Source organism: Saccopteryx leptura, chromosome 2 (genome assembly GCF_036850995.1).
Source record: "Saccopteryx leptura isolate mSacLep1 chromosome 2, mSacLep1_pri_phased_curated, whole genome shotgun sequence".
Lineage (NCBI taxonomy): Eukaryota > Metazoa > Chordata > Mammalia > Chiroptera > Emballonuridae > Saccopteryx > Saccopteryx leptura.
This window is the reverse complement of record NC_089504.1, coordinates 38,075,548-38,095,277: the sequence shown is the minus strand read 5'-3', so window position 1 is coordinate 38,095,277 and position 19,730 is coordinate 38,075,548. Positions and strand designations below refer to the sequence as shown.

The 19,730-nt window shown below is 38.5% G+C and overlaps 1 protein-coding gene across 10 annotated transcripts in view; it reads left to right on the top strand.

Annotated features, from left to right (window-relative positions):
- UNC13B (unc-13 homolog B) overlaps nt 1–19,730 on the top strand; it is a 296,554-nt gene that overhangs the window by 172,555 nt on the left and 104,269 nt on the right. For all 10 annotated transcript variants that reach the window (XM_066367732.1, XM_066367730.1, XM_066367733.1 and 7 more), the window contains 2 exons: nt 1,622–1,936; nt 4,367–4,457. In XM_066367732.1, coding sequence (XP_066223829.1) covers nt 1,622–1,936; nt 4,367–4,457 — 406 coding nt within the window. The remainder of the gene's footprint in view (nt 1–1,621; nt 1,937–4,366; nt 4,458–19,730) is intronic.

Genomic DNA, 19,730 nt, shown 5'->3' with positions numbered 1-19,730 from the left:
TCTCCAGTGGCAATGAGGGTATTAAGTAAAATACAAAGTGCAAAGGACAGCTTGGATAATCTATAAATTACATACTTTTCCACATGAATTTCCATAGCTTCTTCCAGTCTCTGCCGTTTACTCTCTTTGAGGCTGGTGTCTGACAAGTGTGCTTTGAGTCAAGTCTCACAAGAGCTCAGGACTAGTGTTTGCTGTAGTTCTCCAGTCTGGACCATTGCTTAGGGTCTATCTGCAAAGGATACTGTTATTTCTCCTAAGAAGAAGCATCATACAGTACAGTTTAAGAAGGATGCCTTAAAAACTTCTGGCCCAAAACTGTCCAAAGAGACCAGTCAGGGGCGAGAGAAAGAGAGACAGAGATAGAGGGAGAAAGACAGAGAGAGAGATGGAAACTACTTAGAATAGTGACCTGGTATCTGTCCTGCTGTCATGTGATGAACGATCTGAAATCAGCCTAAAAATACCAGGTAATTGGGAGGAACCATAAGAGTAAACATATGTCCTTTAGTTAAAATCTTGATCCCCTGGCAAGGAAATTTCTTGTCCTTTTGCATGGAGGCTTTCCAGCAGGATACCATAAATAAAATTGGTATCTACCCCTGACTTGGGGTAGATAGATTTTGTAGATCATCACCAAGTCCCTTGAATAGGTTGGAATCCCTTATTCAGTATGTAGTTGAAGGCAGTTGCATCTGGATACTACTCTTCTTTCTGGTCACAATTCACTGCCACTTTCTCTGCTACGGGTGCTATCTCTCATAGTAGGGGAACAAATTTCCTTTCTGGATATGGAAATTCAGGTAATTGAGAGGGGTTGGGCTGGCCTCTATTCAGGTACAGAAATTTCTTAATATGGCCCTGACCCAGATCCTGGAGTTAGACTTTGTCCACTTTATCCAAAATTGAGCTATGGCCTGACAGCAACTCAATTATAGATGGGCAAGATCATCTTTGGGGAAGTCCCTATGTTGCCAGGGGTATCACTGTAACATTCATGAGATGAATGGTTGTTGAGATCCCCTGAGGAATTTCTTGATTCTATTTTTCATCTCCCAGTGTTTTCCCTTACCATTGTGTAAATGGCTGAGAGATAATTGAAGGAACATGTCCACTGTCCTCTGCTCATCCTAAGGCATAGGCATTCATGTTTACAACTGTAGGGGAGGAAAAGGGGACCTCAATTTAACAAATAATAGCAGAAGGGAGTAGAGTTCATCCATTTTATTATGTGGAAATTAGAAAACTTTAATCATAGCCACTGGACAAGTTTCTTTAGAAGTTTGAGTAAAGAGTTTTAGAATTTTAATAATTTTATAGTTTTAACAATAGACTTTTAATAATTCTTAATCTACTTATAAGTATCACATTAGTCTTCAAGCCAATTGCAGGGTTTAGGTTAAGTGCTGTTTGAGAACCCAGCATATGTTTTTTTCCCTATTTGTTTCTGCTGAGTAGAGACTAGTTCTTCTAGATTGTGAAGGTTGATCCTCTTTTCCCATGACCCTCCTGTTTGTGATTCTTGCCTCTGATATGATCATTATTTCCTGGATTAACCCATTGCTTTTGCCCTGGTCCTTAGTTTGCATTTATTTACACACTTGTTTCCCTCTCCTTCTCACAGCCCTACCAGCAGTAGTAGGTATGGTTCTTCCTGTAATGTGAGCCAAGGAAGCTCTCAGCTGAGTGAACTTGACCAATGTCATGAACAAGATGATGACCGTCGGGAGAGAGACTCAGTTCATTCCTGCCACAGCTCTAGTAGCTTCTCCAGAGATGGCCAAGCGGGTTTTAGAGAACAAGATAAAGCCTTGGAGGTGACAGGTGAAGAAGAGAAGGGGAGAACATGTGAACCCAAGGAGATGAAACAAGATGTCACAACCCATCCTACCCCAGATCTGGTGCTACAACAAGTCCATGTCCTAGGCCCCAAGGAGAGGTAGGTAATAGCTGCCTTGAGATGCTCACATGGTTTCCTCAGTGCCTACCTTATTATATTGCTGAATATAAGTGCTTTTCATTTTTCCCCTTCAGTTGGGTTTGGTGGTGATCAGGGTACTGAGACTTAACTCTGCTCTACATTGCTTCCTTTGATTTTTGCTGTAAGTCTCAAGATATTTTGAGGATCTCTAAAGAATACTTGGGTTCTTTATAGTTAGCTACAGTGTAACAGGATTTCATGAGTCAACAGTATTTGGGTTACTAATTGACAACACATATGGCAGCCTCTAAATCTGGAACTGACCTGATCCCTGCAGATTATTTCATTCAGAGGAGCTACTTAGAATGCAATAGGCTTCCTAGCATATTAATGTTTAAAATTCTTTTGTGGCCTGACCAGGTGGTGGCGCAGAGGAGAGCGTCAGACTGGGATGTGGAAGGACCCAGGTTCGAGACTCCGAGGTCACCAGCTTGAGCGCGGGCTCATCTGGTTTGAGCAAAGCTCACCAGCTTGAGCCCAAGGTCGCTGGCTCGAGCAAGGGGTTACTCAGTCTGCTGAAGGCCCGCAGTCAAGGCACATATGAGAAAGCAATCAATGAACAACTGAGGTGTCACAATGAAAAAAAAAACACTAATGATTGATGCTTCTCATCTTTCCATTCCTGTCTGTCTGTCCCTATCTATCCCTCTCTCTGACTCTTTCGCTGTGTCTCTGTAAAAAAAAAAAAAAAAATTCTTTTGTGAACATTGTTTTTTGTTTTTGTTTTGTTGTTTTTCCTGGCTGAGAAAATCAGGACAGAGATGAGAAAGAATTGGTATCAAAGGCAAATTTAACCCGTCCTTCTACCTCCCCCAGGCCTAGAAGTGTATCTGGTAGTTGGTACCTATAAGAAAAAATTTAAATGTGGCCTTTTAACAGTCTTATAATGAAACTTAGTACAGAACTTGAGTGGTATTACTGAGCTAAATTGATCAGTAACATTGTGGATAGGTTGGGGCAGAGCAAGGTTTCTCAGTGTTGGCATTATTGACTCTTTGTTGGGGGTGCTGTTGTGTGCATTGCAGGATGTTTAGTAGCATCCCTGGTCTGTAAACACAAGATGCCAATAGCTACCTTCAGTGTGAAAACCAAAAATGTCTCCAGATATTGCCATATTTCCCCTGCCCCAGTTGAAAATCACTTGGTGTAGTATGATAAGGGGTAGGTGTGACTTAGATTCTCAAATGTCAAGGTCTAATAATAAAGCCTCTCACTGAAAGGTCAGAGGAGTGAATGCTAATGATGAGGTAAAAGTTAGAGAATGGTTAGTGTGTCAATTCTACAACTAAAGATATATAAACATTTTCTCTTCTTCTTAATTGTTCTTTTGTCATCTCTGGCTCATCTTATAGATGAAACATCCCAAAGACTGAGCTCTGGACCAGCTTTTTTACTGGGTTGACAACCCACTGAAAGATGACTCTTTGTAGACATTAGATTTGGCAGATACTGTTGTCTGGGTAGGGTTCTTGGTAGAGCAGAAGAAGTAAACAGCATTAGCATTTGTCCTTCTTTCCTGGCTGTGTCCTCTCAGATCCTAGCTGTGCAAGTGAAGTCCAGTTCTACCTTGGCCAGATGGGCCTAAAAATGTTTGAGAATAATTGACCCCATTGGATGACATTAGAGCCCAGCATATATTGAATATATTTTACTGCCTTGGCAGTATACCACAGTGGGAGATAAGAGAAACATTATCATCAAGAATCAACCACTGTTCCACAGTTAAGGACCTAGATGATGACTTGTTCTAATACAGGGTAGTATTTATGTCTCAAAGCTGCTTTGTTGCATTTATTGTTCATTTCACTGAGGGTGTTCCTGAGGCAGCTCAAGGAATAAGATTATGGTAAAAAAGGGCTGTGCTTCTTTTCTTAGCACTTATGATGTTGACTAGGAATTGAAAAACCTTACAAAATACTTAGTGGAGCAGAAGGGGTTTTCAGGAACAATATTCTGTCCTAAGGCTGCTTATGTAGAACCCCCAAATAAGATTGGTGGTCTTGAGATGGAAGGTGAGAGAGTTATTCGACACTTCTCTGCAGTTTTAATTATAGCCATTGATTCAGAGCCCTTGCCATTGCTACTAGTATCCTGATCCCTGACTGTCCCAGTGAGCTGCTTCATTGGATGAGTGAAAAAGGGGGAAGGAAGAGGGAAAACAGAACAAAATCTCAAAAGATTTGTCATTTCAGAAAGAAATTTTTTTCACATTGGATATTCAAGACTATGCTATTTTAGTGGCCTAAATTACTAAACAAATATAGGCATGAATATAAACCATTTTATTTTATATATTTGGTAGTTTTGCCTTGAGCACTGTGAGCACTGTTGCTTTGTGGTCTGGGCTATTTTTAAGAAACATTCTTTTTTTTTTTTTTTTTTTACAAGTTTTCCCAAGGAAAATGCATCTTCACCATTTACCCAAGCCAGAGCACATTGGATCCGAGCGGTTACCAAGGTTCGACTCCAGCTGCAGGAGGTAAGAAATCTATTTTCTAATACTAGTTGGGACAATCTTTCCTTTGAAATTGGGAGACATATGGTGCTAAAGAAGCAGTCAGTGATTAGTCATCATCTTAGTGTGCTTCTGGGAATGCATGACAAGAAGGCTAAAGCCTTAAGAGATGGGAGGTGGCCATGGCTTCACTCTATGCTGATTAATGGATATCAAATAGACCTAAGTGGGTCCAGAGTCTGAAGGTAAAATTAAATGCTCTTTTCAGTACCATAACCAGCCAAATGTTAACTTCTATTTTCATTATTCTTTCTACATTCATTAATTGACATTTTTCCTTTTCTCCCATCAATTTCTATTGGTGTGGACTCATGGATTTCTAATTTATTATATGAATTATAATCTCTTACTGTCATTTATTTTGATGCTCAAAATATCCTAGCTTTGTACAAGCACTGTTAATTTGACCCTTCAGCAAGAAGATAATGTTTTTAAAATGATTGAAAAAGATGCTTTAAAGAAAGCATTTTCAATACAAATGTTTGAAAATGGCTTCCTTTTTTGTGTGTGTTCTCTTATTGTCGGAAACAATGAGTGTTACCTACAAAAACTCATCATTGCATGTTCTAAGGTCTTGGAAAATGGCTATTAATGTACTAAAAATCTTTCTAATGAAAATTTCAGTGAAGTTTGAACTTATTTGTTAAAAATATAAAAAACTTGACTAGGTGGTGGCACAGTGGTTAGAGCATTGGACCAGGACAAGGAGGACCCAGGTTTGAAATCCCGAGGTTACCAGTTTGAGTGCAGGCTCATCCAGCTTGAGCACGGGCTCACCGTCTTAAGTATGAGGTTGCTGGCTTGAGTGTGGGATCACAGACATGACCCCATGGTTGCTGGCTTGAGCCCAAAGATCATTTGCTTGAAGCCCAAGGTCACTGATTTGAGCCCAAGGTCACTGGCTAGAGCAAGAGGTCTCTCACTCTGCTGTAGCCCCCCCGGTCAAGGCACATGTAAGAAAGCAATCAATGAACAACTAAGGAGTCACAACAAAGAATTGATGCTTCTCATCTCTCTCCCTTCCTGTCTGTCCATCCCTATCTGTCCCTCTCTCTCTCTCTTGCTGTCTCTGTCAAAAGAAAATATAAATAAATATATATGTATATATATTTATGACTATGTTCTGAGACATTAGAGAAGATATAAACCTAGCCAAATATCAACAAGATCTTTGAATAATTGGTACGTAGGAAACAATTGTACATTTTTTCATTTGACTGATATATCAGTATCTTTTTCAGCTGTGATAGCTATGAAAACTATGTATTGAAATAATTGAATGTGGAACTAGACCTACAAATCATTCTATAACAAAATGTTAAACTAGGATTTCAAAAATAATGAAGCATGTTGCTTTCATTAATGTTGTAATCACATTGCTTTCATTAAAAATATTTGTACTGGCCCTGGCCGGATGGCTCAGCAATAGAGTGTCGGCCTAGCGTGCGGAGGACCCAGGTTTGATTCCCGGCCAGGGCACACAGGAGAAACACCCATTTGCTTCTCCACCCCTCTGCCGCGCCTTCCTCTCTGTCTCTCTCTTCCCTTCCCGCAGCCAAGGCTCCATTGGAGCAAAGATGGCCTGGGCGCTGGGGATGGCTCTGTGGCCTCTGCCTCAGGCGCTAGAGTGGCTCTGGTTGCAACATGGTGATGCCCAGGATGGGCAGAGCATCGCCCCCTGGTGGGCAGAGCATCGCCCCTGGTGGGCGTGCCGGGTGGATCCTGGTCGGGCGCATGCGGGAGTCTGTCTGACTGTCTCTCTCTGTTTCCAGCTTCAGAAAAATGCAAAAAAATATATATATATTTGTACTAATGTTTTTCTGTATTATTAACAAATCTTAAATTTTTTTATGCTTTTAAATTTTATAATGTAATGAATATATCAATGCAATTATACATATATCCAACTTTTAAATGAATATACTCATATTGAGAGATGAATGCTAAAAAATTTCTATCAATAAGGGCTGCTTAATCATAAACATTGGGAGTCTGTTGATCTAGACTGACAGGAGATAAACATTTAGAGTGAACATTTATGGAATCAATGTCCTAATGCTTATTAATATTTTCTGATTTTTTAGAAATAAGGGTCTTATAATGCTAATTATAAAGGAAAGTAAAATAAACCACATAAAAGAAACTTCCTTAATGACAAAAACAAGGATATATTGATATATTGAAGCAGAAACAGTTTGTTATGACTTTTTAAGAGACCATTCAGAGTCTTTCAGAAAGAGTAGCTAAATACAGTTGTCAAAGCTTGGAATTATTTAGAGAAAAGTATGGTTCATTTATGAGTAATTAAGAACCATTGCCACTTAAATGAGCAAGAAAACAATTATATTCTTAACACAAGTAATGTAACTGGAAGCTGATTGATGTGGCCAAGAGAAGAAAGACAAGCCAGAGTTCAAAGAAGGATTTGATAACAGTTTAAGATAGAAGTAGAAGTGCACCATTTATACTGAAGATGAGATTTGCTGACAGATTATTTGAGGTTGTGAGACAGTAGGAAGGTTTTTTCTTCCCTGATTAGTTGGAAGTTTCATCTAGTAACCCCTTAATGCTCTGCCCCAAAGAATAATTTTTTTTAGTTTTTTATTATTCCAGAATTTCTTTATGCAAGTGCAATAAAATATGAATATGTAGTCTACTCTCCCCTCAAATTTGTTTTACAAAATTATTATGTTATATTATACACATGTTCTCAATGTTATATTATACACATTGAGAACATCTTGCTTTTTCACTTAGAGATCTTTCCATAATAACTCTTAAGAGTACTTTTTAACAGCTGCATAATATTCCACTGTATGACTTTACTGCAAGTATTTAACCAGTCTCTGTTGATGTTTGTTTTTTTTTCTAGTCATTTGCTATAACAAACTATGTTCTAAATGAGTACCTTTTACATATGTCATTTTGCATGTATGTACATGTATCTGAGTGAATATTCATTTGTAATTTTGATAAATATTGCCAGATTGCCCTCCATTTGTCATTGGTGTAAAACAACAAAGGTTCATTTTACTCAGGCTACTTGTCATTCTATATGTTCTTAAGTTCTGCTTTAAGTTGTCTTTTCTCTGCAATTCAGGCTGATGGTATATAGCCTGTACCTAGAACATTGCCAGTCTTGGTGGCAGAGAGAAAGAAGATAAATGAAAGAGAACATAGCAAATTGCACTCTGGCTCTTTAAACTCCTGCCCAGAAGATACAATACGTCACTTTTGTTCACATTTTCCTGGCTAAAGCAAATTGCAAAGCCATATTTAACTTCAAGTGAGTAGTTCTTATACCCTGAAAGAAATAGGGAAGGATTTGTGAACAGCTTTAATGACTACCCCAGAGGGTACAAGCCTTCAACAGAGATTGTATCAATTTACACTCCTACTAGTAATGTCATAAGGGTTCCTTTTTCTTCCCAAATCCACTGGTAGAATAACTTCACATTTTTTTTTTTTTTTTTTTTTTTTTTAATATATAATTTTATTTTTTTAATGGGGTGACATCAATAAATCAGGATACATATATTCAAAGATAACAAGTCCAGGTTATCTTGTCGTTCAATTATGTTGCATACCCACCACCCAAAGTCAGATTGTCCTCTGTCACCTTCTATCTTGTTTTCTTTGTGCCCCTCCCCACCCCCTATCCCTCTCCCATTCCCCCCTCCCCCCCGTAACCACCACACTCTTATAAATGTCTCTTAGTTTCACTATTATGTCCCACCTACGTATGGAATAATACAGTTCCTGATTTTTTCTGATTTACTTATTTCGCTTCGTATCATGTTATCAAGATCCCACCATTTTGCTGTAAATGTTCTGATGTCATCATTTCTTATGGCTGAGTAGTATTCCATAGTGTATATGTGCCACATCTTCTTTATCCAGTCATCTATTGATGGGCTTTTTGGTTGTTTCCATGTCCTGGCCACTGTGAACAATGCTGCAATAAACATGGGGCTGCATGTGTCTTTACGAATCAATGTTTCTGAGTTTTTGGGATATATACCCAGTAGAGGGATTGCTGGGTCATAAGGTAGTTCTATTTTCAGTTTTTTGAGGAACCACCATACTTTCTTCCATAATGGTTGTACTACTTTACATTCCCACCAACAGTGGATGAGGGTTCCTTTTTCTCCACAGCCTCTCCAACATTTGCTGTTACCTGACTTGCTAATAACAGCTAATCGAACAGGTGTGAGGTGGTATCTCATTGCCGTTTTGATTTGCATTTCTCTAATAGCTAAAGAAGATGAGCATCTTTTCATATATCTGTTGGCCATTTGTATTTCTTCCTGGGAGAAGTGTCTATTCATATCCTCTTCCCATTTTTTTATTGGATTGTTTGTTTGTTTGTTGTTGAGTTTTATGAGTTCTTTGTATATTTTGGATATTAGGCCCTTATCTGAGCTGTCGTTTGAAAAAATCATTTCCCATTTAGTTGGCTTTCTGTTTATTTTGTTATCAGTTTCTCTTGCTGAGCAAAAACTTCTTATTCTGATGTAGTCCCATTCATTAATTTTTGCCTTCACTTCTCTTGCCATTGGAGTCAAATTCATAAAATGCTCTTTAAAACCCAGGTCCCTGAGTTGAGTACCTATGTCTTCTTCTATGTACTTAATTGTTTCAGGTCTTATGTTTAGATCTTTGATCCATTTTGAGTTAATTTTTGTACAGGGGGAGAGACTGTAGTCCAGTTTCATTCTTTTGCATGTGGCTTTCCAGTTTTCCCAGCACCATTTATTGAAGAGGCTTTCTTTTCTCCATTGTGTGTTGTTGGCCCCTTTATCAAAAATTATTTGACTATATATATGTGGTTTTATTTCTGGACTTTCTATTCTGTTCCATTGGTCTGAGTGTCTATTTTTCTGCCAATACCATGCTGTTTTGATTGTCGTGGCCCTATAATACAGTTTGAAGTCAGGTATTGAAATGCCCCCAGCTTCATTCTTTTTCTTTAGGATTGCTTTGGCTATTCGGGGTTTTTTATAGTTCCATATAAATCTGATGATTTTTTGCTCTATTTCTTTAAAAAATGTCATTGGAAGTTTGATGGGAATTGCATTAAATTTGTATATTGCTTTGGGTAATATAGCCATCTTGATTATATTTATTCTTCCTAGCCAAGAACAAGGTATATTCTTCCATCTCATTATATCTTTTTCGATTTCCCTTAACAATGGTTTATAGTTTTCATTATATAAGTCCTTTACATTCTTTGTTATGTTTATTCCTAAGTATTTTATTTTTTTTGTTGCAATCGTGAAGGGGATTGTTCTTTTGAGTTCCTTCTCAGTTGTTTCATTGTTGGCATATAGAAAGGCTATTGACTTCTGTATGTTAATTTTGTATCCTGCGACCTTACTGTATTGGCTTATTGTTTCTAGTAGTCTTTTTGTGGATTCTTTGGGGTTTTCGATGTATAGGATCATATCATCTGCAAAAAGTGATACCTTTACTTCTTCTTTTCCGATATGGATGCCTTTTATTTCTTTGTCTTGTCTGATTGCTCTGGCTAGAACTTCTAGTACCACATTAAATAAGAGTGGAGAGAGTGGACAACCCTGTCTTGTTCCTGATTTAAGGGGGAAAGCCTTCAGTTTAGTGCCATTTAATATGATGTTAGCTGATGGTTTATCATATATGGCCTTTATCATGTTGAGATATTTTCCTTCTATACCCATTTTGTTGAGAGTCTTAAACATAAAATTGTGTTGTATTTTATCGAAAGCCTTTTCTGCGTCTATTGATAAGATCATGTGGTTTTTGTTCTTTGTTTTGTTGATATGGTGTATTACATTAACCGTTTTACGTATGTTGAACCATCCTTGAGATTCTGGGATGAATCCCACTTGATCATGATGTATTATTTTTTTAATATGTTGTTGTATTCGATTTGCTAGTATTTTGTTTAGTATTTTAGCATCTGTATTCATTAGAGATATTGGTCTGTAGTTTTCTTTTTTTGTGCCATCCTTGCCTGGTTTTGGTATGAGGGTTATGTTGGCTTCGTAAAATGTGTTTGGAAGTATTGCTTCTTCTTCAATTTTTTGGAAGACTTTGAGTAGAATAGGAACCAAGTCTTCTTTGAATGTTTGATAAAATTCGCTGGTATAGCCGTCAGGGCCTGGACTTTTATTTTTGGGGAGGTTTTTAATGGTTTTTTCTATTTCTTCTCTACTGATAGGTCTGTTTAGGCTTTCTGCTTCTTCTTGACTCAGTCTAGGAAGGTTGTATTTTTCTAGGAATTTATCCATTTCTTCTAGGTTGTTGAATTTAGTAGCATAAAGTTTTTCATAGTATTCTACAATAATTCTTTGTATATCTACGGTGTCCGTGGTGATTTCTCCTCTTTCATTTTGGATTTTGTTTATATGAGTTCTTTCTCTTTTTTCCTTGGTAAGTCTTGCCAAGGGTTTGTCAATTTTGTTGATCTTTTCAAAGAACCAGCTCCTTGTTCTATTAATTTTTTCTATAGTTTTTCTGTTCTCTAATTCATTTATTTCTGCTCTGATTTTTATTATCTCCTTTCTTCGGCTGGTTTTGGGTTGTCTTTGTTCTTCTTTTTCTAGTTCCTTAAGGTGGGAAGTTAAGTGGTTCACTTGGGCTCTCTCTTGTTTGTTCATATATGCCTGAAGTGATATGAACTTCCCTCTTATCACTGCTTTTGCTGCATCCCATAGATTCTGATATGTCGTATTGTCATTTTCATTAGTCTGTATATATCTTTTGATCTCTGCACTTATTTCTTCTTTGACCCATTCATTTTTTAAAAGTATGTTGTTTAGTTTCCACATTTTTGTGGGATTTTTTTCCTCTTTTTTGCAGTTGAATTCTAGTTTCAAGGCTTTATGATCAGAAAATATGCTTGGTACAACTTCAATTTTTCTGAATTTGCTGATGTTGTTTTTGTGGCCCAACATATGGTCAATTCTTGAGAATGATCCATGTACACTGGAGAAAAATGTATACTCAGTCACTTTGGGATGAAATGTCCTGTAGATGTCTATCATATCCAGGTGCTCTAGTGTTTTGTTTAAGGCCACTATGTCTTTGTTGATTCTCTGTTTGGATGACCGATCTAGAGCCGTCAGCGGTGTATTGAGGTCTCCAAGTATGATTGTGTTTTTGTCAGTTTTTGTTTTAAGATCAATAAGTAGCTGTCTTATATATTTTGGTGCTCCTTGGTTTGGTGCATATATATTAAGAATTGTTATGTCTTCTTGATTCAGTGTCCCCTTAGCCATTATGAAATGGCCATTTTTGTCTCTGAGTACTTTTCCTGTCTTGTAGTCAGCATTATCCGATATGAGTATTGCTACACCTGCTTTTTTTTGGATGTTATTTGCTTGGAGTATTGTTTTCCAGCCTTTCACTTTGAATTTGTTTTTATCCTTGTTACTTAGATGAGTTTCCTGTAGGCAGCATACAGTTGGATTTTCTTTTTTAATCCATTCTGCTACTCTGTGCCTTTTTATTGGTGAGTTTAATCCGTTTACATTTAGTGTAATTATTGATACTTGTGGGTTCCCTATTGCCATTTTATAGATTGCTTTCTGTTAGTTTTGTGTCTTGTTTGATCCTTCTCTTTTGTTTTTCTATCTTTTGTTTTTATTTGGTTGTATTCCATACATCTTTCCACTGTTGCTATCTTTTTTATCTCATGTGCTTCTGTGGTGGTTTTTTCAATGGTGGTTACCTTTGAATAATGAAAAGGGTCCCTACCCTGTTCATTGTAGCGAACTATTTTGTGAGTACTTTTGCACTCCATCGTCCTTTGCTACTGTTAATCTCCATCTTCTCCCCCTCTTTCTTTTTGTTGTTGTCACAGTTTAAATTTGGTTTTATTGTGTTCTTCTTGGAGCTTTTACTTGTGGCTCTGTTTTTTTTTGTTCTTTGTATCTGATTGGAGAACCCCCTTTAGTAATTCCTGGAGTGGGGGTTTTCTGATGATAAATTCCCTCATCTTTTCTGTATCTGTGAATGTTTTTATTTCTCCTTCATATTTGAAGGATAGCTTTGATGGGTATAGTATTCGTGGCTGAAAGTTCCTCTCTTTCAGGACTTTAAATATTGGGGTCCACTCTCTTCTAGCTTGTAGAGTTTCTGCTGAGAAATCTGATGATAATCTAATGGGCCTTCCTTTATATGTTGTATTCTTCTTTTCCCTGGCTGCCTTGAGAATTTTTTCTTTGCTGTTGGTTTGTGTCAATTTCATTATGATATGCCTTGGAGTAGGTTTGTTGGGGTTAAGAAAACTCGGAGTTCTGTTTGCTTCTTGAACTTGAGGCTTTAGTTCTTTCCACAGGCTTGGGAAGTTCTCATCTATTATTTGTTTGAGTATGTTCTCCATTCCATTTTCTCTCTCTTCTCCCTCTGATATACCTATTATTCTTATGTTATTCTTTTTGATGGAGTCAGATAATTCTTGTAGGGCTATCTCATTTTTTTTAATTTTTGAGTCTCTTTCTTCTTCTCTCTGTTGTGCCTCAAGTTGCTTGTCTTCTATTTCACTAATCCTCTCTTCTATCTGACCTGTTCTATTAGCTAAGCTTGTTACTTCGTTTTTCAGCTCGTGAATTGAGTTTTTCATCTCTGTTTGATTTGTTTTTATAGTTTCAATTTCCTTGGACATATATTCTTTGTGTTCATTGAGTTGTTTTCTGAGCTCCCTAAATTGCCTTTCTGTGTTTTCTTGTATATCTCGGAGGATTTTTAGGATTTCTATCTTGAATTCTCTGTCATTTAGCTCCAAGGTTTCCAATATATTAAATTTTTTCTCCATAGATTTTTCCTCATCTAGCTGTGTTACCTCTCTTTCTTTTGTATCCATGATGTTCGATTTTCTCTTCCTTAATGGCATCTGAAGGTGGTTTTGTTGATAGTATTAATGAGATTTAATAAAGAATAAAAAGTTTAAAAAAATAATAAAAATAAAATCGAAAAAAGTTGTTTTTTTTTAAAAAAATTAATAATGTAATAAAGAAAAATAAAATAAAATAAAAATTAAAAAAAAAAAAAAAAAAAAAAGGAAATTATTCCCCCCCTCCTTTTTTCCTCTCCTCTCCTCTCCCCTCTTTCTTGATAAAATCTTGTGGTGGACTGTGAATTATAACAAACAATGCCTGTGATGGAGGGCCTGAATTGGGGAAAAGTAATAAAGGGGCAAAAAAAAAAAAAGAAAAAAGAAGAAAAAAAAAAAAGAGCGTATGGACCCACAAAAAGCAAATAAGGAAAAAATTTGGGTCAAGAATAAAATGATTTGCTTTTAGGTGTTGGTTGTCTAAGAGTTATGATGAGAGGATTAAGAGGAAAACGGGGGGACAAATTAAAAAATTACTATTGTATTTAGTGGAACAAGAACTAGATAATATGGAGAGCCAGGGATGGGAGCACTGCTAGTGAGTTAAAAAGGTGAAGTAAAAACCCCCCAGAATGCCACAAACATAAGTTTGAGTCCCAGATAAGATAATTTGTTTGTTATTGAGGTTTGAGTGAGAGGAGATGTAAAGGAGAAAGGAAGAAACTAATATAGAGGGAGAAAAGAAAGAGAGAGAGAGAAAAAAAAGAGGGAACCACTAAAAGAAGAAAGAAGAAAGGAGAGAGAGAGAGAGAGAGAGTTAAGGGTTTTGGAGTGCAACCCTCATAGAGAGAAAGGAAGAGAAGAGAAAAGATAATGGGAGATGTAACACTTATGGGTAGTGTAGTTCAAGGAGAGGAGAGAGTAAGACCGGTAGAGAGTTAATCGGCCAAATTGGAGGAGGAAAACAAAGTATCAAGAATGAAGATAAGAGAAACAAACGAACAAATATAATAAAATGGGATAGGTTATAAAGTCTGCAGATTATTCTTGATTTTGAGAGGTTATCTTCTTGCTTTTTCTTTTCTCTCCCTCTTCCTGGTCGGTGACTCTGTACCCCGGGTTTTGCCCCTTTACCACGCTCAGGTGGAGGTTTGCAGTTGATAAGTCTCTATGGCAATGTCATGTATTGTGCTTTAGTCTTGTTGGCAGTCTAGGCTATTAGCATTTATAGGCTCCGACAGTGAGAGAGTCCGTGTTTCTAGAGCCTTTCTCCTAGTCTTTCCTTCCTCATTTAGTAGCCTGATAATCCAGCTATGGGGTTGCTGCTGCCTCTGCCTGGATAGTAAGAGGCTCAAAGAGCTGGCAACTCCCCACTCTATTTCCACTCAGCACAGGGCTCTGGGTAAGGCTCAGTCAGTCAGAGCTGCTAGCATAATCAGGCGGGCTTTCCGGCCATTCAAAGACCTCTGGCTCTGCCACTCTGTCCGGTAACACAAGCGCGTGTCCACTTCCGGGGCACTTGGAGGAAACGCTCATTCACTGGCTGCGCGCGCAGACCAGTATATCCGGCCAGCAGTCTCACGCTCTGAGTGAAACCCCCAACCGCAGGGAAAAGTTGCAGCGTTGGAATTGAGTCTCGCTCCGTCCCCGTGCGCGGCTTTTGCAAGGCGCTGGGGCGGCCCGAGATTCCGCTTTGGCCCACACAAAGGCCCCTGACTCTGCTCCTCTGTGCGATAACACGGGTGCGCACTGCCGAGGCACTCGGAGGAATCGCTCACTCCTTATCTGCGTGCGCAAACCAGGATATGAGGCCGGCCGCTTTCCCTCTGAGTGAAACACCCTCAGGCACGGAAAATCTCCACCGTTGGAATTAGTTCTCACTCCCTCCCGTGCGTGGCTTTCCCAGGGCGCTGGGGCTGCCCAGAGACTCTGCCCTCGGCCCACAGAAAGGCCTCTGACCCTGCCTCTCCGTGGGGCAACACGGGCACTCACTTCCGGGGCTTAGGAAGAAATCTCTCGCCCACTAACTGCGCATCAACCAGGAGACCGGGTAAAATGTCCGCGCCGCTTGTCTTTCTTTGTTTGGGTTTGGCGCGAGTGTTAGCTTGAATTGCCCGGGTTGCCACAGGATCAGATTTTCCTTGGCTTGGATCTCCGTGCCACAGCCTGGTTCGGCCGTTTGTGTCGCGGCCTGGATGTATTCACCCCCTTTGCCCGCCTCAGTTTCTATATTCACAGTTACCAGAGAAAGCCGCCCTGTTTAGGTTAGTGAGGAAGGCGGAGCATTTCTTACTCCCTATTTCCTTCGGGGTTTGGTTATATATTTAGCCAATTTTTCACTCAATCATACCTTTGGGTGTATTGCGAAGCATCTGGAAGCTCCAAGTATAGGTTTTTCTGTTTCTGGTTGAAGATCTTGTTGAGTTTTGGGGGAGATTTATCGGTATCGCTTCCTACCCCGCCATTACTCTGACGTCATCTCTCTCACATTTTTGCTATTCTACTAGGCAGTGGTGTCTTAGTAGAGTTTAAATTTACATATCTTATTATCAGTAGAGTTAAGCATGTTTTCATGCAGGTAAAGGCTATTCGTATGTACTTTTCTGTGAACAGTCTGTTCATATTTTTTGGTCCACTTTTGAGCTTTTGAATCCAGGAGCTTTTTGTTGTTTTAAAGAAGTTAACTCCTACTTGAGATATGAATGTCCAATATCTATATATGTTTTAAGCAGAATACAGACAGGCAGACAGGCAGACAGGAAGGGAGAGCAATGGGAAGCAGCATCAGCTTATAGTTGTGGCACTTCAGTTGTTCATTGATTGTTTCTCGTATGTGCCTTCATGGGGTGGGAGGCTCCAGCTGCACCAGTGACCTGTTGCTCAAGCCAGCAACCGTGGGCTCAAGCCAGTGACCTTGGGCTTCAAGTCTGTAACATCTGGGCTCAAGCCAGCGACCATGGGATCATGTTGATGATTCCACGCTCAAGCCAGCAACCTCAGGGTTTTGAACCTGGGACCTAAGTGTAGTGGACCATGTGCCACCATCAGTCAGGCCAATGTTTTTTCTTATTGTATCATTGTGAGAAAGCTTTTAACTTTAATGATTTCCTAATCCAGAAAAGGAAGAGAATAATATTACCTTTTCTTTCAGGATTATAAATTATCTTTTAAAACTATGATTTGAAAAGAGAAAATCAGAAAAAAATATACTTCAGCGACTCTACATTGCCTTCATGATAAAGTAAACACTTTTAGGTTTTTAATTTTTTTTTTAAATTTATTGATTTTAGAGAAAGAAAGTGGAAGAGGAGAGGGAAAGAGAGAGAGAGAGATAGAGAGAGAGAGAGAGAAACATCAACTTGTTGTTTTACTTCTTTATGCGTTCATTGATGATTCTTCGTATGTGCCTTGACAGGGATCTAACTAGCAACCTGGGCGGTTTGAGATGACCAACTGGGCTACCTGGTCAGGGCTAAACTTTTATGATCCAGCTCAGTGTGGTCCATGGACCAGCCTAGTCCAGGAAGTTTGTTTCTAGTCTTTGTTGAAATAATTACTGAAATTGAAAGTGAACATTTAGAGGAAGGTTGGATTACTGTGACATCAAGCACATGATCAGTGGTCTCATCTCATTGAACAATATATAGATCGAAAATAACCAGTCCATGACATAATGGGAATAAAAAACATATTGTTCACAAAAAGAATTTCAAAAGCGCTGATATAGATCCAGTATGCCTTTCTAGTCTTACCTCTTTGTACTATTCTGTTTTTGTTTCATCAACACTTCCAACATAAAAAATAATTTGTTTTCAAAATCTCAGAGACTTTACACTTACATGGGATATTTCCCATACACTGAATACTCTTTCTCCACCTAGCCCTAGCTCACTTTTCATGTACATAATTTAAAACCAACTTAGATGTAAGGTTTTTTGCATAAAGCTTTCAGGCTGTGTGCACAGTTTTTCTAGATTGGTATTTACCATGATGCAATGAATAGAATTACTAGTTTGCTGTTATGTCTCACTTCTCTGTGTATTTATAAGATTCTTGAATGTTGGGGCTATGCTTTTTATTGTTGGTGTTCTAGAGCCCAGTGTAGAAACTAACAGAATGTTTAGTCAACTTTTTATGGATGCTTAACTAGCCAGAAAAGCCCATCAGCATTTCCACAGAAGTTTCCCTATGCTTTTTTATCTTCTCTTAATTATTTCTATTTTTATTTTTCCCAAGGACTGGCACCTAAAACCAGTAACCGCAAAATATTAACTATTAAATATAATTTTTATACACATGAATATAAAGCTACTGCATCTTGACCATATTTTGTGTAGTTTTAAATTTTTTCTTGTTAAAATTGTTTTTGTGAGCTTTAATCTAGGTTATTAAATATTTTTTTAAACATTGGTTAATGATTAACAGATTAATAATATTCAATCATGTAGATGTTCATACAACTTCCCTTGTTTCTTTACAAAATAATGCTATTATGAACATCATTATGCATAATCTGTTTTCATTTCTGATTTTTTTTAGTTTAGCTTTCTCAAAGTAGAGTCCAATAAGTTACAAAGTTAGAGAGTATATATACCTTTTAAAGGCTTCTAATAAACTTCTACATGTATTTTCAGAAAATTTTTCCAGTTTGTACTTTGAGTATTTGGATATGCTATGCTACATCAACATTATCATTTTAGAAAATTTTTGCCAATTTGCCAGAATAATATCCCATTGTTTTAATTTGTATTTCTTTGATTATTTATGATTTGAATATTTTTTGTAAGGTTATAGGACATTTATACTTTTTCAGCTGATACTGCAATTAGTAGACTTTGAAGAACTACCATAGGAACCTAGCTACCCTTATGCCATTTCTTTTTTCCCTCCCTCCCTCCCTCCCTCCCTCCCTCCCTCCCTCCCTCCCTCCCTCCCTCCCTCCCTCCCTTCCTTCCTTCCTTCCTTCCTTCCTTCCTTCCTTCCTTCCTTCCTTCCTGTGAGAGGAGGGGAGATAGAGAGACAGACTCCTGTAAGTGCCCCAACTCATAAACCCTTGTCTGGAGCTGATACTCAACTCAACAAAGCTGAACCAGTCGAGCCACTGGCTGTGGGAGGGGAAGAGAGAGAGAAGGTGAGGGGGACAGAAGCAGAGGTCACTTTTCATGTGTGTCCTGACCGGGAATTGAACCCAGGATGTCCAAATGCTGGGCCGATATCCACTGAGCCAACTGGCCAGAGCCCCTTATGAGTGTTAGCAACCTGAGGGAAGAGGTTGTATAGGTCATCTCTGTATCTGAGCTGGCAGAGTACCTGGCCATATGTACTTAATAAATGTTTGATGACATTGCTGATGCTGATGAGGCAGTAATGTTGGTATTGTGGGTGGAATGGATATGATTCTATACCTTATTTGGCTTAGTTGCAGAAAAATCTGGGGGAGGAGGTGAGACTTTTAGCTCTAGAAACAGAGACTGTGGTGGCAGCAGGTGGGTGGGTGTTCCAGGTGGAAGGGACAGTGAAGGAGAAGGCATGGAGGTAGGACGTGAGAAAGTCTTGACAGAAGCTCTTAGGTTACTAAATAAAGCTGAGGAAGGAGAGCTTAGTAACCCGAGATAGAACTGAGCATGTAGAGTAGAATAGCCATGCGTAAATGGAGCAATCCCAAGAGATCCAAGATTGCAGCTGGTCAGCCTGAGACTCGGATCAGCATTTTCTCAGGGAAGATCATTAAGACAGAACATGAATTGTATCTCACTCCTGAAAAGTTCTGTTCTTACTTGTAACTCTCCCAAGCAGAGACTTCGTTCCTGTGCTTTAATTGAATCCCTGAAAAAGGGATTCCATTTGTGGAAAAAATGATGAGGTTGAAGGACGAGCCTTTGAGGACCCTGTCTCTTAAACTTAGTTGCACCAGGAAAGCACTCTTTCTATAACTTTAACTAGATTTTGTTCTGACCATGGTTGCCTATCTTAACTTCCACTGCCTCAACTCTTTGCCCTCATGGAGACCATCAGTTATTCCTCCTCTTTCTCATAATCTTTCAGCCCTCTCCCTAACATTGGGGGAAGAAACCTAAAGCATGGTTTCAATAAGTAATACATGTAAAAATATAAGTTATACATGAAGGATATGTTTAGTGCAAAGTTTGCCTCCTACTCAGACTTCCAGACCTCTAGCCTTCATCTCCCCCATCTCATTGTTATCTGTGTCTTATGAATCGGTCCAAATGCTACATTTTGGAGAGTTTTCCTTATTAGTACAAAGAGAGCTACTACATTCTTTTTAAATAACTGCCTAGTATTTCTTTCTGTGGAAGTATTATAATTGATATACTCTGCCCTCTAAATGGATCTTTAAGTTGTTTCTGATATTTTGCTACTACTACCATGTTGCAATGCAAATCCTGTCATAAGCATAAATA